Source organism: Geospiza fortis, unplaced genomic scaffold (assembly GCF_000277835.1).
Source record: "Geospiza fortis unplaced genomic scaffold, GeoFor_1.0 scaffold190, whole genome shotgun sequence".
In the NCBI taxonomy this organism is placed as follows: Eukaryota; Metazoa; Chordata; class Aves; order Passeriformes; family Thraupidae; genus Geospiza; species Geospiza fortis.
Window position 1 is genome coordinate 1,591,334 of NW_005054328.1, and position 20,189 is coordinate 1,611,522.

The 20,189-nt window shown below is 35.7% G+C and overlaps 1 protein-coding gene across 4 annotated transcripts in view; it reads right to left on the reverse strand.

Annotated features, from left to right (window-relative positions):
• COL12A1 (collagen type XII alpha 1 chain) overlaps positions 1-20,189 on the reverse strand; it is a 99,981-nt gene that overhangs the window by 33,126 nt on the left and 46,666 nt on the right. For all 4 annotated transcript variants that reach the window (XM_005421151.2, XM_031057192.1, XM_031057194.1 and 1 more), the window contains 23 exons: positions 19,850-19,995; positions 19,454-19,583; positions 18,527-18,666; positions 17,647-17,776; positions 16,123-16,262; positions 15,738-15,870; positions 15,610-15,636; positions 15,157-15,299; positions 12,870-12,999; positions 11,889-12,028; positions 10,656-10,785; positions 9,858-10,000; positions 8,826-8,955; positions 7,777-7,919; positions 6,257-6,386; positions 5,941-6,060; positions 5,191-5,337; positions 4,338-4,454; positions 3,759-3,905; positions 3,597-3,671; positions 2,908-3,047; positions 767-890; positions 441-584 (listed from right to left, as the gene is read on the reverse strand). In XM_005421151.2, coding sequence (XP_005421208.1) covers positions 441-584; positions 767-890; positions 2,908-3,047; positions 3,597-3,671; positions 3,759-3,905; positions 4,338-4,454; positions 5,191-5,337; positions 5,941-6,060; positions 6,257-6,386; positions 7,777-7,919; positions 8,826-8,955; positions 9,858-10,000; positions 10,656-10,785; positions 11,889-12,028; positions 12,870-12,999; positions 15,157-15,299; positions 15,610-15,636; positions 15,738-15,870; positions 16,123-16,262; positions 17,647-17,776; positions 18,527-18,666; positions 19,454-19,583; positions 19,850-19,995 — 2,949 coding nt within the window. The remainder of the gene's footprint in view (positions 1-440; positions 585-766; positions 891-2,907; positions 3,048-3,596; positions 3,672-3,758; positions 3,906-4,337; positions 4,455-5,190; positions 5,338-5,940; positions 6,061-6,256; positions 6,387-7,776; positions 7,920-8,825; positions 8,956-9,857; positions 10,001-10,655; positions 10,786-11,888; positions 12,029-12,869; positions 13,000-15,156; positions 15,300-15,609; positions 15,637-15,737; positions 15,871-16,122; positions 16,263-17,646; positions 17,777-18,526; positions 18,667-19,453; positions 19,584-19,849; positions 19,996-20,189) is intronic.

Consider the following 20,189-nt stretch of genomic DNA (forward strand, 5'->3'; position numbering starts at 1 on the left):
CTCAGAAGGCAACAGAGGAGTCTATTCAGACTCAGCTCCTTCAAAAACAGTTATTTAAACTGGAGATCCACTGGTTTATACCAGATAAAACATAAACCTCAGGAAACCAGGCCCTTCAAAACATAAGCACTAGTATGGAGTACACTTCCCAGTGATTTCTGGGGTCCAAACACCAAAAAGAGGAAGAAGTAACCAAAAGCTACATCTTTGAAATGATATGCATATAAAATCTTTGGGAAACCACATCCTTCCCCAGAGAGAAGGCTTAAGAAAGAAAATTTAAGTCTAGGTCCAGAGAGCACAAATTCTTTGAATAGTTCTGAGGTTTTCCCAAATACTCAGAATACATTTCTGAGTCCATAAAGGATGAGCAAATGATTCCCAGATAACTGAAGCAATACAGAAAAGAAACAGCCAGGTAGGTGCTGTGGACTGCTTACCAGAGTGCTGTATGACTGTCGCTGCTTTCCTCACCTCATCCTGAGACCGACCATCAGTGACAACAACAAGTACCTTGGGAACGCCTCGCCTCATGCCACTCTCCCAAGTCAAAACCTTTTCTTTGATAAATGTTAGGGCTTTGCCTGCAAAGTGTGTGATAAACAAGGAATCATCCATATTATCCACAAGAGAAGAATTCTTTTACTTCTTAAGGGCAACAGCCACAGAGCTAAAACACAACAGAAAAACCTACTTCTTCAGCCATGCAATATTAGGATAATTACACATTTTCTGAAAATATTTTATCTTAAATAAATATAATTACCTGTCCTTGTGTTTCCTCCTCTGTACTGAATGTTTTGAAGAGCTCCCAGGGCCTGGGCTTTGTCATCAAATGTATTCAGTTTAAATTCAGATTTTGCCTCATCACTGTACTGCACAAATGAAACCTGAAATGGAATATCACAGTGCTCAGTCTCACACCTCCACATTCAGGCCAACTCTCTCCATTGAAATATGTAAATCTGTATATTAATTATTTTTAAATAACCAAAAATTATTTTTCAAATATGTCTGATTATGCACACACATGTGTATTTATATATATAGACATCACACCAATGTGCACACAATTATCTTTTCTTTCTTTCTTTCTTTCTTTCTTTCTTTCTTTCTTTCTTTCTTTCTTTCTTTCTTTCTTTCTTTCTTTCTTTCTTTCTTTCTTTCTTTCTTTCTTTCTTTCTTTCTTTCTTTCTTTCTTTCTTTCTTTCTTTCTTTCTTTCTTTCTTTCTTTCTTTCTTTCTTTCTTTCTTTCTTTCTTTCTTTCTTTCTTTCTTTCTTTCTTTCTTTCTTTCTTTCTTTCTTTCTTTTCTGTGTATAAAATGTCCTTAAATGCATATGATCAATTTCTTCCTTTTACTATGGTGAGGTATATATGCCCATTTTCTAATTCTGAGCAGAGGTACAGTATCTACTAAACTTCTTCCAGCTTTTTTTTTAGGAATAAAAAAGAATTTGTCAATAGAATGTCAACAAAGTTGAATGCACACATGAGTGCATACTCACTTGCCTTAAGCGCTGAAATACAATCACTAAAAATTTATTCCTACATAATCTTTACTTTCTTTTATTTTGCTTCTTTTAATATTCTGTAAAATTGAAATATCATAGCATTTTATTTTAATGCTGAATAGAAATATTTCTGTTATGTATATATTCACATTTGTTGTAGTAAATTCCCCTTTTAAAAGTATCAAATTTCAATTTAAAAACCTCAGATTGTTGCATCTCAAGTGGTATGTGACTTCATTATTTTACTAAACATTAGTGTTTATATGTGTCTGTCACCTTTATTGTCTTCTCTACTTCCATATATAATAGCAAGGAAAAAAAAACCAAATTAACAGGAAAACTATCCAGTATAGATTAGAGCTGAGAGTGATAAAGATTGTCTGACACAGAATGACTTTAAGTAGTATCTTTTCCTTTAAAAGTCTAGAGAGTTAAAGATAGGGAATCAAATTACTAAAAATATGGCTAGAAGATGAAAAGCAGACCTTTAACAATGTAAATATCCTGTCAGCCTTCTAACCAAAGAAAATGCATTGCACCTGCAGCTCTCTGCAACCAGAAATACCATGTAAGAAACTCCCTTAGACTCATGTCATTCATTTCATCTAGTAAAAGAGAAGTGGTTGTGGGAACCTAGACATTGATTTCATCCGGCTTCCTACAAGTAGAAGAAAACTGATAATGGTGCAATGCTTATGATAAGAAGCCTGATAGGAAGTTAGTTTGACACAACTATGAGCAGCCCAGAACTCCAGAAAGTCTATCCCTCATTAGCTATTTCTGTTTACTCTCTCAAAACGCACTAATTCATTAAGAGGATCTTTTCATACTTTCACTATGCCCACTGTGGGGCAGACCCATGTTAGCACAGCATGAAAAGGCTTCTGCGAGTGCCTTTTTCAAAGGCATTCTGCTATTTAGTGCAGTGGGACTCTAGGGAGCTCAGCAATTGCAAGCCAGCTAGACCCGGCAGGCACAGGACTTATCTTTTACACTGAGAATTTAAAATGTAGCCCTCAGTCAGAAGTCAGAATCTCACTAAAACAGACTTCTGATATGACAGAGACAAAACCTAGCAGCGTGCCAGTTGTTGATGCTGGATACAAATAAACAAAAATATAAAATTGACCGTACATCGTCCCAGTTTCTCTACCTGGAGGATTCCCACAAACTGTAACTTCTGTATTTCAGAACATTAACATCTCAAAATAGACTGGATTTCCCTTGTATTTATAAAATGCCAAATATATTTAATAAATAATAGGCATGCACAGCCAGATACATGTCTTTTACAGCAATCTAATACAAAAAATGACAGCATTCTGAAAGGAAGTAACAATTCAGTTAATCTTCAATTTCCCTCCAAAATGTACCCAATGGCAATAACAAACCTACCTGGATTCCAGCAGGATTGATTAAATCAAAGGCTCCTACTGTACTAAAAACAAATTTCACTACTTTGTTGAAATTATCATCACCAATACTCCAGGAAGCATCAGTCAAGAATACAATGTCTGCTTTGGCACCTCTGCATACTGAAAGTCGAAGAAAAGGAACCCTTAAAATACATCAACCATACCACCATGAAATAAATATTGCTTCAAAATTTGAAAATTCAAGAATGACAAATATTCAGCAAATATCTACTACCACACATTCAACCTGGCACATGACTAACGCTCTACACAAAAGCATTTATTAAAACATATCAAAGAAAACTTCAAGAAATGTGAAAGAGTTCAAGATTAAAATGTAAACATTGTAAATTACTTCTTTTCCTTGATCAGCTACCATAAAACATGAATTGTCTGCTGAGAGCAGATAATCTCATAGACTTTCTGCAGAGCTATAGAATATCAATAATTTTTTCCCCAGAGGTGTGCATCTTGCTGTTCTAAACCAGGAAATGCTGAAGTCTAGCAAAGCTCTAGAACAAAGAGATGGCATTAGGAAAGGTCTCAATATCCATTTCGCTAAAAGGCTGTGCTATTTTTAAATCTACTAAGTTATGAAAAATGGAGGTAAACTATGAAGTAGTACAGCAACTACACAAAAATATTGAATAATTCTAGAAACAAACATACCATCCCGAGCTGGAGGGATTGTGGGAGGTGGAGGAGGTGTAGGTGGTGGAGTTGGTGCCTCTGTAGGTTTGAGGACTGAAAAGAAATAATAATTTTACTCTACAGCTGAAACAAGACAAATTCTATAGCTAAAAGTTAAAGTTCACAATATCTTTTATCTACCTGTATGCTCCCTCATAGAGACTGGAGGTCCCTCAAGGTTAGGGGTCTGAACAAAGACAGTAGCATTGTATTCTGTGTCTGGTGAGAGGCCAGTAAAACAGTGGCTTGTTTCTGACCCACGAATTGTGATTTCCTGTCCTCTGGAACCTGTCAAAAAAAAGACCAATGGAAAGAAAGTTGGAACCTATTACTTTCCTTCTAATGTATATATACATAAGTGTAGAAATGAAGAAACTTCTTGAGAGGAGGTTTGGACAGCACTCTTATTCTTGTCCCATAAGAACCTGTCTAGACCAAAATTGTGTGGTGATTATGAACCCTGGAGCACACTGGAAAGTACAATTGCAGCCCACATGTGAAACCAGAGGGAGTACTGCTTATTGTCCACTTGACAATAAGCAGTACGCCCTCTTTGCAGCCTTTTCACCACTCAAGAAAAAGAGATTATGTTCAGAGCTTTAAAACTCAACCAGATGTATCATTATGATTGGTGCTTGCCACCAATCCAAATAAGTGGTGCTGTCACTGGCATAAGACAATTATGTTTCTAGAAGATGCAAAAAAATAGAACACACTTACCATCAGTTGGGTTTAGCTTCAGTCTGTAAGATGTTGCTGACCGATGAGGTGACCACCGGATACAGAGAGTATCCCAACCCACTTTGTAACTTGTTAGGTCAGTGACATTTAAATATACTGTGAAAAGAGAGAGAAATTTTTCTCTGGAAAATAGTATATAATAGGTAAAGCACACCAAATGAAAATTATATTAGCAGTGCTGGTTTGGAACTTGATTTTTAAAAACACTTGCAGAAAGAAAGAGCTTTTCTAGTCAAATCTCTTTATTTTACACCCTATAGATCCCCACCTAGCTACTTGCTAGGCCACAGATCCCATAATGGGTAACAGCCCATTTTATGAGTTTTCACATGAAGATGATTTCTTTACAAAATAAGAAACCTCCAAAAATAAAACTGACTCATATACATAGCAGCATGAAAAGAATGTACTTAATTCATCATAACTGAAAAAAATTTTAGAAGTTTCTTAGCTGAGGCCACCATCAAAATCACTGAACATTCCTATGAGGTAAAAGCGGAGTACCAAAAAGCCTAGACCTGCTTAGTAAAATGGTTAGATTCTGTAGTACTATGGAGACAGGTAAAGATTGACTCCAAGTATAGCTTAACAAAATTTTAGGAAATAGACTAGAAAATTTTATTTCATCAAGTCATTACTTTAAAATATATTTTCATTACTCTTTCCACGATCAGTGTTTTTAAGATCTACCCCATGGACAGATGACAAGTATTCTCCATGAGAGGATGCTCAGGCTTCCCAGCAACCAGCCATCAAAATCTTCTCTTAATCAACATTATCTCATACCAGCATATATATCTAGCATGACTACAACAAAATTGTTCTGACTTACATGTAGTGCCTTGATCTGTCAAAGGTATGCTCATTCCAGAATCATAGTGGGCATAAACATTCACATCATAAGTAGTACTGGGAGACAGGTTATGCAATGTGTAGGAAGTCACTTCTCCCACAAAAAACTCCCTGGGCTCATTTGAACCTTGAATCAAGGAAGCATTAAGAACAGAGAAAGAAAGAATCATGATTACATGAGCTACAAAACTATTCCGTCTCTTACACGTCAGTAAATGTTAACCTCATTTTTTCTAAAACAAAGCATATTGATTTCTTAAATTTTAGCATATTACAACGTTGCAAACAGAACATACACATATTTTTACAAACTATTGCGCAACTTTTGTTTTCAGCTTCCAGAAAGATACGTATATTGTTTGAAGGCCACATAAAACAAAAGTTCTGCAGGACATTAATACCCAAATACTTGTCCAATATCCTCTCATATACACCAGTTCACAGCCTTAGAAGGACAAGAGGCATTAAAGAGGCTAAAAACAAATCAGGTCACTGTATGAAGTTTTAACTATACAACTCAATCCCTGTAATTGAATGTCTGATACTACAATTGACAGTTTGTGTTTATTATAGAATACTGATCATAAGACTAGTTTTCATGAAAATTGGTAAACAGAGGAAATAAATAGATCCTTTAACACAAAACGATACATATGATTTCTACTCTGGTCTGCCATTACCTACTCATTGTTCTAAGAGTGGTATACTCAGAATGAACAAGTTTTCTTACCCACAGGCTTGTATACAATTTTATAGCCAAGAACAGGGGATGGTGAAGGATCCCAGGAAACTCTGAAGCGTGTATACCATTCATCAGTTATATACATATTTTGAGGAGGAAGCAAGCCAACTAAAAAGAAAGAAAAAACCCCATTCTAATTAGGCTACTAATTGTTTTTCAATTTTTAGAAATGCAGATTGTTACTCTGCAAGTAACAATCACATCAAGGACATAATTAACTTAATGAAACCTTTACAATGTTGAAGTGTTCAAGGAATATGTCTTAAATTTAAAAAAGAATAATCAATATGAAAACTATAATTACCAGTTCTGCCATTTCCAGTCAGTTGTCCACCATCTCCATCTTCATACACAGCAACAACAGTAATTTTATATGGCGTATCTGATTGTAGTGGTTGTAGTATCACATTATTCCTTATGCCAGGAACTGTCGTCTAGAACACAAAAGAAAGAGACGTAAACCCATTCACAGTCTTGCAACTGATCAGTAGTGACAGTAGCTAGAAACAAAAATTTGTTCTGACATTTGACACACTATGTTTTATGCCCGTCATAGAAAAAGTCATTCAGGATACCTTAAGGGTTACAGCCTATAAACAAGTATCAGTATTTTTTATTTTGAATTACAAAACAATGTGGCCATCACAAAAACATAAATCAAATTGATTCTTCAGTCCCAACACACATCAGACTGAGATGATGCAGTCCTCCACCAAAATTTCAGTACTCTTCCCTCATAGAAATATAGAAGTCATAATGATGTGGGTTTTTTTCTTGGCAGAAACAAGCTATTCTGAGAAGGAAGCTCTTAATACATTGACATATAAAAATGTCCCTATTTATGCATCCCTCAATCTCAACTTCCTTATGCAGCCATGCACTATTGCTCCCTTCTAATGAAAATGTAGGTATAAACCCAAAAGTGATCCTGCTCCATAAGGAAGACATAAAGCACTGAAACTAAGGGAAGTAATTTGAGGTATCTCTCTCAAAAGTGCATGCCAGTCAGTACTTGCTATGAATAGTTGATTAAAATTTTCAGTTGTTTGAGACTTGCGGTTTTTATGGATTGTCCAATCTTTTCTGCAAAGATATGTGTGTTGAAAATATGTGTGTCCTGAATAATGAGTCCAATAGAGAATTTTCAAACAGTGAATTTTCAGCATGTGCTATACAGTAATACAAAAGCAATAAAAATGTCATTTTGGCTGGTGGCAGTTGGCAGGAATTCTGCCATTGTCCTCTACAGGATCTGAGCTTTGCTTTGCTATAAATACTCTGTGAATTTTATAAGTTTCAGAATAACTTTTGCTATCATTAAGGTGCAGGAAACGAAACACACAATTCATACTGAAATTTAGAGCAGCAAGTTAGATGCTAAATCAAAGTTACCATTGCTGTCTTATTAGACTCTGTCAATTCTCTTCAATTTAGGAAATGCAGATTTATGTTTATTCTGTATCCTAGAACACTGACTTTATAATGAATACAGTATGAAGTAATAGATGGCTATTCAATCCATCACACTTCAACAAAATGCCAGGAAGCAGATTCTGTTCAGAATCTTCTGATTAGTGTGTGACTCATATTTAACATTATTTCACATACATATTTGTTCACAAAACCATATATTTTCTGTAGCTTCATGGAAAAAAAAAACCCTGTTTTATACAAACCATGGGTTTCTAACATTTACAGCAATGATCAGAAAACCCACAGAGCTTGCACAGTGTACTGCATGTAGAACACGTGTCTTGTTTTTTGTGTAGCCTAAAGAATTGACTGAAAACATCCCAGTGCTTACTACGGAATTACAGAACTTACGTATTCATCAATAGGGTCTCCCACAGTGGGTGAATAAATGATTCTGTACTGCTGGACTGGCCCATCAGCATGGTCCCATTGTACAGAAAGGCTGTTTGTAGTCTCATCAAATACTCTCACATTCCTTGGACCACTGCGAGGCACTGAAGAATGAAAATACAGAAGGTTTTACAGGGCATGATACCTCTAGATCAGTGTCACCCTTATCAATTCAAATGTTGCCCTGAAGCCAAAGTCAAGGGCCCTTCCTGAAACCCTGAATAAATATATATACATGGGGAGATTAAGTCAATGATCATGCTTGAAGGTCTTAAATAGAAAGACAGCCAAACTGAAACAGTACGGAAGGGAGAGAACATCCAGATGTGCCAAGTGAGCATCTACACACATTCTGCTTCTCAAACTCCTGCAGACAAGTATAACTATAGCCTGCCACATCTTCAAGTTTCTAGATGAATATAGGGATTTTACAGGGAAAACATAGAAGAAGCAAAATTATTGTTGTGGACAGGTTCTGTTCATGTTACTTCTAGTGTAAATTTTAAAGAATTTAAGCATAACGCAACCAAGATCCTATGAGATAAGTTGTAACAAGGAGATTTTGGTGTTTAGGTGTCTGCAGCACAAAACAAACAGCTGGGGAGGCCAACACATACAATTACTATGTCAGACACCAAACATGAAGCCCTTTTTTTCTATTGACCACTAACTCCACCCATCTTAATAGGCTATTTTTTTAATAAAAGTCATATTGTTATTCATTGGTAATTTGATTTTGAAAAGAGCTTTTTAACTCTTACACATGCAAATTAAGCTTATTTCCCAATTGAAGATTACATTGCTAGTAATTCAAGTACCACAACTGACAGACAGCATAGCAAAAATTCCCTGCCACAGAGGCCTATAATTGCTGCAGGCATAATTCAGATGCATTAATTCAGAGTTGCACTAAATAGCTTATATTATTTGTAATTGTAACTAATTTTATACATTCTCCACACACAAGTTTTGACGTATATTCCACAACACAAGTACTGACTGTCTCTTACATGTTCTTCCCTGTGCTTGGCTTGGATTTCCCTCTCCATCTGCATACAGAGCTATAACATTTATTGTGTAAGCAGTGTCAGGAGTCAAGCGCTCCAGAATCACATCACGAGTGTTGCCTGGCACCACAATCTAGAACAGAAACAACAAGAACCTATATAAATAAAATTTCCGCTTATATAATCTTTTTTTAAAAAATAATTCAAATGAAATATAGAAAAATTGGAAACATGACCATGCTGCACACTGTCCAAGAAAAAAAACATAAATTTAAAATAAACATGTAATATTGAAAAAAATTCAATATTGGTGAAAAAAAGAACAAATAGTATAAGGAGCTCTCATTCTGCAAACACAGTTGTTACTTTTTATATTTTACATTAAAATCATTCAGAAAAAATAGGAGAAACATTCATAAACAGAAACTAAAAAAGTAATTTCTGTCACAATTTACTATGTATAAAGGACATAAAAAGTCCTTACAATTCCTTACATAAAAACATGTACATCTAAATGTACAATATGGGTGTTCATTTTATGTTAGTACATTCATAGTCAAAACTTTAAAACTGCACTTATTTCTATAGAAATCCAGGAATTCTTACTTCACACCTAGAGGGTACTTTTTTACCCATATCCAGATTTCACTGCTCACCAACCCCCACAAAAGAGTAATTATTTAGGGTAAGTAGATAGCATTTGGTTTCCTAATTGCACAATTCCTAATAAATATTTGTTGTCTCTGACTCTCTTGAAAAAAAATTATTTAACTCATATTTATCTGCAATATGATAAAGGATACTCAATCATCAATACAGAGTTTGAAATGGGAGAGTATTATTTCTTATTTTTTTCATTTTACCAAATTAATCCTCTATTAACAATGGACTAGACTCCTATAAACACTGTGCTTTCTGCAGAGACTCTCCTGGGCAGACAGTTGGCCTGAGTTTACTATTATATTTTACACTCATCAAAGGAAGCAATATTCTCTACACACATTTGGCTAATAGTATAAAAGCTAAATTACTTACAGATTCTGATGGCCTTGGGCCAGAGAGTGGAGCATAATTAATTCTATATTGCTGTACCGGACCTGGAGCAGGTTCCCAACGGACATTCATGCTGTTTGGTGTAGGATTGTAAACGTGAATGTTTCTTGGTGTTCCTCGCTCCACTAGATCAAGGATAATTTAAATTAAGTTTTACAAAGTTGTAAGTTCTATTTCTAAATGAATTTACAACAGTGTTCAAAAGAAGCTGAAAAGCACCTCAGCCCAAGATAAACACATTACTTTTGTTAGCCTAAAATTTACAAAGCTAAGAATCTCCATGTCCAGTTTTTCCAAACTTCCATACCAGGCAGCAAAGTATATGTTTGTACTGCAAATTGAAAATATGATCATAACACTTTGTTTTCCTATTGTTGATCAGATATGTATGAAAAATAACCACAAACTACACATTTTAGGTCAAGTTGACATTAGTAGCCCAAACTTCCTAGAAAATTTTAAGTACACGCATGGACACTAGCATGGATTAACACCAATATTCACTCTTTGTTCACAAGTATTTCTAATAGCACTGCAATTAAAATGTTACTGTTCTGTGAAGTAAACACTAAATGTGCTGCACAACTTTTGGAGCTAAGCTTGCCTGAGTTAAGTGGACTGAAAGCCTCCACACAAATAAGCAAAGGAAACAGAATAAGTTCCAATGCTGCAAAAATAACCAAACAGGTAAACTTTTAATGTAAAATCAATTTCTAATGACCTGAGGCCATTCATAAAAAAAAATCCTAACATTTTCTTGAAAAGGACTATTTTACTTACAGGTGCGTCCAGTGTCAGAGGTACGTCCACCATCCCCCTCTGGGAAAACTGGAACCACAGTTACAGTGTAAGGTGTGTTGGGTTCAAGAGTCCTCAGGATGACATAGTTTGTATTTCCTGGTACTGTGGTCTATAAATTTAAAAAGAAAGGATCAAGAAACTTACGAAAACATGACAAAAAATAGTTTAAGGTTTTTTATTTATCACTTCCCTCCCATATCTAATTTCCAGACTGGATGGAATAAAAACTTTACAAAAGGTGAAGCTTAAAATAACTTGCTTTTTGGTATCTTCTAGAACTGCTTTTCAAAAAGATTATCTCTCAGACTTAATACAAATGAGTTCTATGCACTCCTATATAGCTCCCTTACAGCTCTCTCCACTTTTGGGTCCAGATCCTGCTGTACAAATGAAAGTAGCAGAATCTGCCATGATCTCTTTCATGACTACTACTTAGCAGCTCAGAGGCATTACAATATCACTTTCTAAGTTTAAAAAAAAAACATTACTTAGCACTACAACATGCTGATGACAAGAAGTATTATGAGCAGCTCATGTTAGAAAATAAAACTCCACAGCACTTAAGAATATTTGTCACCAGTAGCACCTTAGTTGCTATTGAAACAATGGCATTCATGTACGACTCATTTCATGTGCACATTGAATTGCCTGATGTAGAAAAAGAAACACAACTGGGAAACAATATTTCCCAGTCTGCAGCAAAGGTTTCCTATTTTCAGGATTCTTTTAGCTCTTTAGTAATTACATAATTTTGGGAGATTAGAATATGGATTTTTCTGCTTCCACCAATACCATTGAAGCCTACAGTCATGTGACTTCTTAGCAGTAAAGATAGGTTGAAATGAAGTCTGCCAACTTTATAAGCTTTTGTACACCCTGAAGTCAGCTTTACATTCACACACAGTACCCTAGGGATAAAGAAACAAAAAATTGTGTGTGGTATTAAATCCCATGCTAAGAACTAATCACTGATGGTCTACTATATGAAATCAAACATCTGTAATACATATGTTTGATTTCATACAGTAGAGCATCAGTTCCATGAGGAACTTTCATGGAGTTGCTGTGCATTTTTTCCAGGGGGGCTATGAACAGAAAAAAAGCCACTGCATAGGCAAACAAGACCTACTTCACTCAGCAGCATTTCTCTCACCACCACCATGAGGTGTAATTTATCTGAGATGGTTAGTGAGATCCACATGAAGAATTTACCATTTCCTCTGCACCTCCAGCTGTAGGTCCATAAAATACTTTGTACTGGCGAGGACTTCCTTCGGCATGATCCCATCGAACATTCAGAGTACTGGTGGTTGGGTCATAAACTAGCAAGTTCTTCACAGTTGTGAGAGGTTCTGAAACAGATCAATAAGATGTCAGAAATGTGGAACCCTATTCTCTCCTTTTTGCTGTCAGATCACACCTCTGTAATGTATCCTTAGAAAATTTTTAAAATAGGTTTAGTAGCTCATGTTAAATCCTATTTATCTTCATCACTCAGAATACATCAGCTCTATCCAACACCACAAACAATGCTAAGTTAGAAAAAAATTATTTCTGGACACTATTTTAGAATTATGCAATGAGTTCATTAGAATTTTTTCTTCATTCCTCACCAAACCCATTGCTGTGTCTAACTTCCCATTACAAGCTCATAATTAAAATAAGTGCAACTGAATTAATAATTTTGTAGTTATATAATTATTTAAGTAAATACATTGAAATAGGTTTTATAACTGAAGTGTCTCTGATAGCAAATCACTCTGCGATTTCTATAGCAGGATCAGAAGAATGCATCAATATAAAATGGTAGAGTCCTAAAGTGCACACTATGAAGGTCAGCAATTGAAGATCCTTAAAAGCACACATATATGAGAGTAACGTGCCCTCAGATGCCTTAAGGTGTTTACGAAGTTCTGGCATAAAACAATTAAACAAATTAAAGTGAGGAAGAAGTTCCATAGTAAGATTAGGGTTTCCCTCAGCTGTAAAAACTGGGCATCCAGTCAAAGGTAGTGGTCCAGGGCTTCTCTAGAGACAGTAGACTGACAGGTGCTGTTACTTCAGAAACTTGAAAGCCACCAAAGGAAAAATGACAAATACAGATGGGGTGAATTTCACCACAAGAAACTTTTCTCAGCTCTTCTGAAAGCAATACATTGATATTGTCTAAGAAGACCTGAAGAAGTTACTTACTGGTTCTGCCTCGTCCTGACATTCTCCCCCCCTCACCGTCTGCATACATTGATGACACAGTAATAGCATAGGGTGTATCAGGCTGCAACTTCTGTATCACCACACTGTTCTGTCGTCCCCCAACAGTAGTCTGCAGCAAAATAAAAGGAAACTATTAAAATCCCTTTTATACTCTCTATTTTGTGCTTATTGCTACAGTAAAGAACACAAGCATTTGATGCAGAGTGGAAAACACTGTGATGTGTTTTCCACATACAATGCTGCAATTTTCTTCTGACTGACACTGGCAGTAGACATTGAAAAGTAGTAATATTTAGTACATATTGGTTTTAGCAAGTTTAGACACAAAGCCACTATTCTTTAAAATCTCCAAACTTGAATACAACTACAATTATATATAAACTCCCAGTTCTGTACCAGCACAAATTATATTGTAACTCCTGTCATTCTTTGTACTTTTAAGACCATCTGCACATTTTCAAAGCCTATTCAGCTAAGGTGTTTGGCATAACACTTCCAATCATCTGCTGATGAACTGACAACGAGCAAGCATTTACACATCTTCACATTTCATAGCAGTAGATTATTTTAATTTACAAGCAGACTATTTTAACTTACAATCAAAGGGGTTTTTTGTACTCAAGTGTACAAAGCTCCTTTCAAAGCAAAAATGTTTTTATCATCCCATCATGGCTGCCCCTACATTTTAGTATCTGATTGCCTTTCAAAACTTGACCCTAAATGATCATGATGGTCTCAGCAGTTCTGTGTGCAGTTTTTGCAGATCTTTTTTTCTGTCTTCAGATCACCTGTGATTCCTCTTGGTGCTGAGGCCATTAAAAGTCAGACAGGACAATAAAAACCCCCCAGAAATTATATTTTAAATATTTTGGTGTGGATTATTCTACTGCCTACCCAGCACCTACAGTTTAATAAAATATCAGAGTAGCAAAAGAAGACAAGGAATTATGATCATATGACTGCAAGTCATTTGCAAAGAGACATTAAATGCCATGAGCAGAGCAGGAGAGTTCTGTGTGCTCTCCTCAAATAGAGCTGTTTTTTCCAACTGCCACTGCTTGACTCTATCCCAGCTGTAAGCAATTAAGTCTCTTAACCATATTCTTTGCACAGATTTCAAGAGAATGATCATAATTCCCTTTTTACTCCACTGCCAGCAATTAATTACAGATGTTAATTAAATGTGTTGCTGTTCCTTATTTCTCTAGTGATTTCTCACTAAAATAGTGTTTGACTGCTCAATATACATTTCAATTACCTTAACCCATATGCATGTTGTTCAGAAGAGAGTTTAAATGGGTGTGTAAATATCCAACTGATTCTAAAGTAAATATTCCTAGATATACTTCTGAACATGAGTGATCTCCAATTACAGAGGCGAGCTGAATGAATGTGGTTCTCATCTGAGACTGTTCCTCTGACTCATCTGACAGTAACCACAACAGCCTCCCACTACAGAATAGGGCATTTTTTAAGTAGCACAAATTTCTGATAAACAGCCTGACTGAATTACCACTCCCAGGCTGCGTTGCATAGACTGCCAGTAGCCAAAACCATTTGTGCTGACAACACAGGGAAAGCCGGCTGATCTTAAAGTACTGTCTCTCCATAGCATTACAGCTTCTCATCATCTAAAAGAAAGATGAGAAGAATCTAAAATACCTTAAATACTTCATTAGCACATATTTTGCATGTATTTCTCTTTAGAACTGCTACCTCTGCGTGTTTATTCTGACCCTAGAGTGGTGAGAGACACTGTCAACTGTTCACAGCATGTTCCATGGCAAAGCCTTCTGGTAACATGGGAACTACACTATGAAAATGATGGAAAACCCTGGATTATGAAAGTAGTCATGGTAGTTCATATTATTGATTGTCCTGACACCTCTATCTGTGACTTGTAGCCTTAGATGCTGCTTGACTTATTCCTCAACACACTTTATTTTAGTTTTATCCATGGATAAACAGTTGGAGTTTATGAACTCAAAGATCTTTTCCAACCTGAATGAGTGTATGATTATGCGATTTTTTGAGATAACAGGATGCATCCAAAATTACTGCTGCTCAATTAAGAGTGTTCTAATTTGGATTTGAAAGGGGAGAAAAAACGGTGGGAATATATACTTATTCACTACAAATGTAAATCTTCATGTAAAAGATAATTAATATATACAGTGATGTGTTTTGAAAAGAAATTATTCCAATGGATTACTTTAGAGAAGGTTGCATTTAAGGCTCAATAACTTAACACTTCAAAATTAGTTACCGACTGTTCAGGGCCATCCCCACTGATAGGCTGGTAAATGATCCTGTATCTCTGCACTCGACCACTGGCAGGATCCCATTTGACAGTCAAACTGTGTGAAGTGGCATTGTACACCTGAAGGTTTCGTGGGCCACTCTTTGGGGCTGAGAAGCATAATAAAGAAAGGAATAAATATGTAGCTCACCAAAGAGCAGAGACAAACACTTCATTCTTACTTTTAGGGCTGCATGAATGCCTGATCAAGAGCTGAATGTATTAAGTACAGGGGAACATAAACTGTAATGTTTGTAAAATAATAAACATGTGGTAATCGAGTGTTTAGTATTCTTCCAAATACACAATAATATTTATTAAATGATCTCAGCTTTTTAATGTCAGCATTCATCACAGTTTAGAAAAAGGAAGCTATGAGTTTCCTTCAATAAAATGGTACCTGGAAATTCAGATTCTTACCTTGTGTAGTGATAGGTACCAAGGGTACTAGGAAAAAAGTAGAAAGAATTTTCAGAATTCTTGTATGTGTATGCCTTCTGTTTCAATAACTATGAATAACAACATGCAGAATCCCTTTATTTACTTACATGTTCTTTCACTGCCAATGAGCTCATCACTTTCTGATTCATCAGGATAGATGGCAGTAACTGAGACATCATATAATGTGTCTGGATTCAAATTTTCAAAGACCAAACTATTCTCTTCCCCATTTAAGATAGTCTTATGAAGAAATTAAAAAAAAAAGAAAATATAAATAAACAAAACCAAAACATACAAATGAAACAGGCAAACAGAGTGGGATATAACTGAGTTTTTACTCAGTAACATCACTGAACATGCTGTAAGTATGTGTCCTACACCTTCTCACTGAATTTCCAAGTTACAGACCATTTATCAATTACATTTCTGAGTTTAAAAATATACCCTCTGAGATACTGCCCACAAATACATAACGTGGCTGTCTATTCTTACCTCCTGTTTTTCTCCTCTTCCATAGGGCCCCCATGTTATTCTATACAGAGAGACATCTGGAGCTCCATGATCCCAAGTACCTCTGAAACTATTCGTGGTTATATCTGTGATTCTGAGATTGACTGGGGCTGGCACAGGCTCTATTATGAGAAAAGGAAAAATGTTCCACAAAATGTAACTACAAAATAAATACAGTTAAACAAAGGAATTACTCAGACAAATAATTTAGAAGATTGTGTAGAAGATTCATCTCTCAGCTGCCATGCTTCTAATAACTACAGTCAAACACTGTAGTATTACCCAGTCCATGTACACTAAGTGAATTATCCCTCATAAGGTCACATCATTAGGTCATTGTCTGATAAAACAGACCTCAGCAGAAGTCACAACTCACATGCCTACTCAAAACAACTGAAGCCCTGGCTGTTACATTTTGGAGTTATATGGAGTGAATGTGAACTCCCATAGACACAGGTCAAGTTCCTGCAGGAGTTTCTCACAAATCTTAAAATTCTTTATATAAGCCAAATAAGTCGCCACTTATTTAGAAAGAATTCACAGAGGTTAACTGAAGGTTAAGGAGGGAAAATATTATAGCCACTGGGAAGAAATATGTAAATAGGTAGAACCAGAGAATTAAACTTGAAATAATTTCTTTGGCAGACCTTTCCTCTTCTTTCCTTACAAGCACATTCACACAAAACCACAGGTACAGAGCAAAGACTAGCACAACAGCAAGCAGGAAATCTCACAAGCATTTTTATAGACATCAGTCTACCAAATGAAAAATTCAGAAGAAAAAATGAGAATATTAATGGTTTTTTCTTCTTTTTCATACCAGATAGAGGGGCAGTGAAAAGGTAAAATTACTCTTTTCTATTGTAGGTTTTTCTGGTTAACTATACTCTTAAATCCTAAGCTTTGATCAGGATGAGAACTTCCTTGATAGCTGCTTTCTCCTTTCAGTCTGACACATCTCTTGTATGGAGGTCAGCTCTTACAGCTTGTGCAGCCCCATTTCCTTGCCTTTATTTGTTGAGGTTATTCAAATGCCTCCTTTATGATTCTCTAAAAGTAAATGCTGCTTTATCATCCCATGATGCAAAAACTCTCTTGGATCAGTGGCAGGATCATGTCTCTATAATCTTCTAGTATATGGCCCAGCTTCTTACTCACTTGCCTAGATTTCTGCAAAGACTTGCTAAAACTTTCCTCTATTGTCCTTACATTTTCTTATCAATTCTACACCTACACTTCTCCTTCAGTCTTTAAATAGAAATAGTTTTGCTTCAGTGGCTCTTCATCTCTCTGCAGACTGCAATGTCAGTGTTCACTGCAGTAAGACACAAGTCATCTAAGATTTCTGCGGTTTATTATATTGCAAATAATGCTACAAGTGCAAATAAAGTATTTCTCAGATTAAATTAGAGCTTCACCTAAACTCAATAACATATTGCAACACACACCATTTAAATCAAACATAAGGTAAAAACAACCACAAGAATGATTATTAGGAAAACTTACGAGTGACAGCTTCTGCATTTGTTGGTATGGATTCCCCTTCATCATATACAGCAACAACTTTTACATTGTACAGTGATTGGGAGGAAAGGTCAGAGAGAGTAATGCTGGTTTTGAGTCTGTCAAGTTCCACCTAAGAATAAAAACAGTGACTTAAAGAATTGTAAATTGCTCTATTTCTTACTCTCCATTTGGTCTAATGGCAGAAATTCCTGCACTGAAAAACAAAGTATTCTGCACTACGTTTTACTATTTGCCCTTAAATTTACACTTAAACATTGAGAGTTCTCTACTAATTCCTTTGCAAAACATATTATATCAGATACACATAGTCCTTGTGGATCATTCACTGCTTTATTCCTTTGGATACAAGGATGCAGACTAAACCTTTGGAAAATTCTGGTTCCTTTAAAAAACAAATTTAATTCTCCAAGAGCTGGTTTATGTCTAGCAGCACAATTAAGGAAAACTTGTACATAACTAGATGACATCTCTAACAATGCTCACACATGTTCTGTCAGTAGCCAAAGAGGCTAACTTTATTTCACTATTCTGTCCTCTTAATTGTAAGCTGTTCCTAGACCTTGGTAATACGACATTTAAGCAGAGCGTAGAAATGGCTATTTACCAAAACATATGAAAATTCTCCAGTCGGTTTAAGGATTTTTTCCTTTCTGAAGGAAGAGGAGGAGGAAGAAGGGAGTACCTAAGAAATCTATCTTGTGCTCATTCAGTTTCCAAGAAATCCATACACTTTCTTGACTGCAATCACTATGAACTGATGTTCTTTACTCTCACTGGTGAGTTATAATACTACCTTTATTATTATTTTAGTAATCTAGCTTCTCAAAATAAAACTTTCCTAGTACTTTAAAAATTTTACCTCCTTTACATCAGCATCATCAGCTATTTTGTATCTTAGGATGTATTTTCGAACTTTTCCTGGGGCAGGATCCCAAACAACATTCATGGTGCTGTGAGTAACATCCTGAATTGTTAAACCTCTGGGTCCAGGCAAAGGTACTGTAAAAAAAAATGATAGTAGTAAGTAAATGCTATTCATAGCAGAGGTCTCTCATAGATGGAAGTGAATTCTCTTCATGTCTTTCAGTTAAAGTCTTTTCAGTGAATGGAAGCAACCACTTTCTGACAAGTTCATTGTCCTGGGCATTAGATAAGAGAGTTCAGAAGCTTATTTTCCCAGCAATGAGCAAAATAGCTATAAACTATGGTAGTTTCACCTTTGTAACTTATGAGTGCAATACTTCCAGAAGTATCAGGGATTAAGACCATAATGTTTGGTGACAATAGCCAATTTTCATCTACAGTTAATGGTTTAAAAATTTTGAGGACATAAAAGTAGCCATGCTGCATGCATCTAGACCAGAAGCATGCCTTTGCCAATAGGAAATGTTTAAGGAAAGGTATAAAAAAGGATACCATTTTTAGATCTATTTTTTTCTTGATATAGCATGCTTCTTTAGTATTCTCTGTGCTTAGGAGTATGTCTGAATTTGGGAACAAGGTTTCTAAATTAATACAAGCAAAATTGAAACCTTTTAAAAACACTGTGATCTCAAGATTTCCTTCATTATTCAAGTTAAAAATTATATTGTTCCCCTTTTAGTAGCTAGGTCCTTCTCATTCAAATTGACTTGCAGGCTTTCAGGAAATGTGTAAATGTTAGAAAATGCATAAAACATGGTTAAGATGGTCTTCTAAATTAAACAGATTATATAAAAACTGTTGCATGAAATTAAAATTAGGCGTTGCTGAAGCAATAACAAAGCAAAAATCAAGATGTCCATACATGTCACTTCCTGTGTGGTGAGTGGGTCACTCTGCATATCACCAAACAATACGTAAGCTGTTAAAGTGTACTCGGTGTTGGGGATGAGATCTACCAGCTGCACCTCATTCACTGACGGTCCCACACGCATCTGCGCATGAAAAATAACACACCATGTTTAAAAACTGAAGAAAGCAATGGCAGAAAAGCAAACAATGATTTAACTTCAAGGGAATTTTGTTTGTGAGATTCACAGTATATTTACAGTTTCCTGACTGATGTCATCGTGTATAATATCCCAGTAAGTTCACTGCACTTCAAGAAGTACATGCCAGTCTTTTGACTATTATGATAGTCTAACATTTTTTCTTAATTCATTTTTGGTAGAGAACAGGTAGCAAAGACAAATTCTCTTACCTCTTTCTCTGTGGCTGGGACTGTAGCATTCACAGGTTCATATGTTAACAAATAACCAGTAGCTCCATTGAGAGGTTCCCATCTCACTCGCATGTAAGTTGATCCAATGTCATAAACATTCAAGTTTCTAACTGAAGAGATTGGCACTGTCAAATAAAAAATACATATTAGTTTATTTCATTCAGCTTCTTAATATTTTATATCACAATTCATACCACTGAGAATATTGCACATGGGTATAAGGGCATGTTATGGGTAGTAGAGAGGTGATCTGCAAACAGTGGTATTTAAGTCCTTAATTTAAGAATGAGGTAATGGTAATACTGTTTTGAATGTGGCC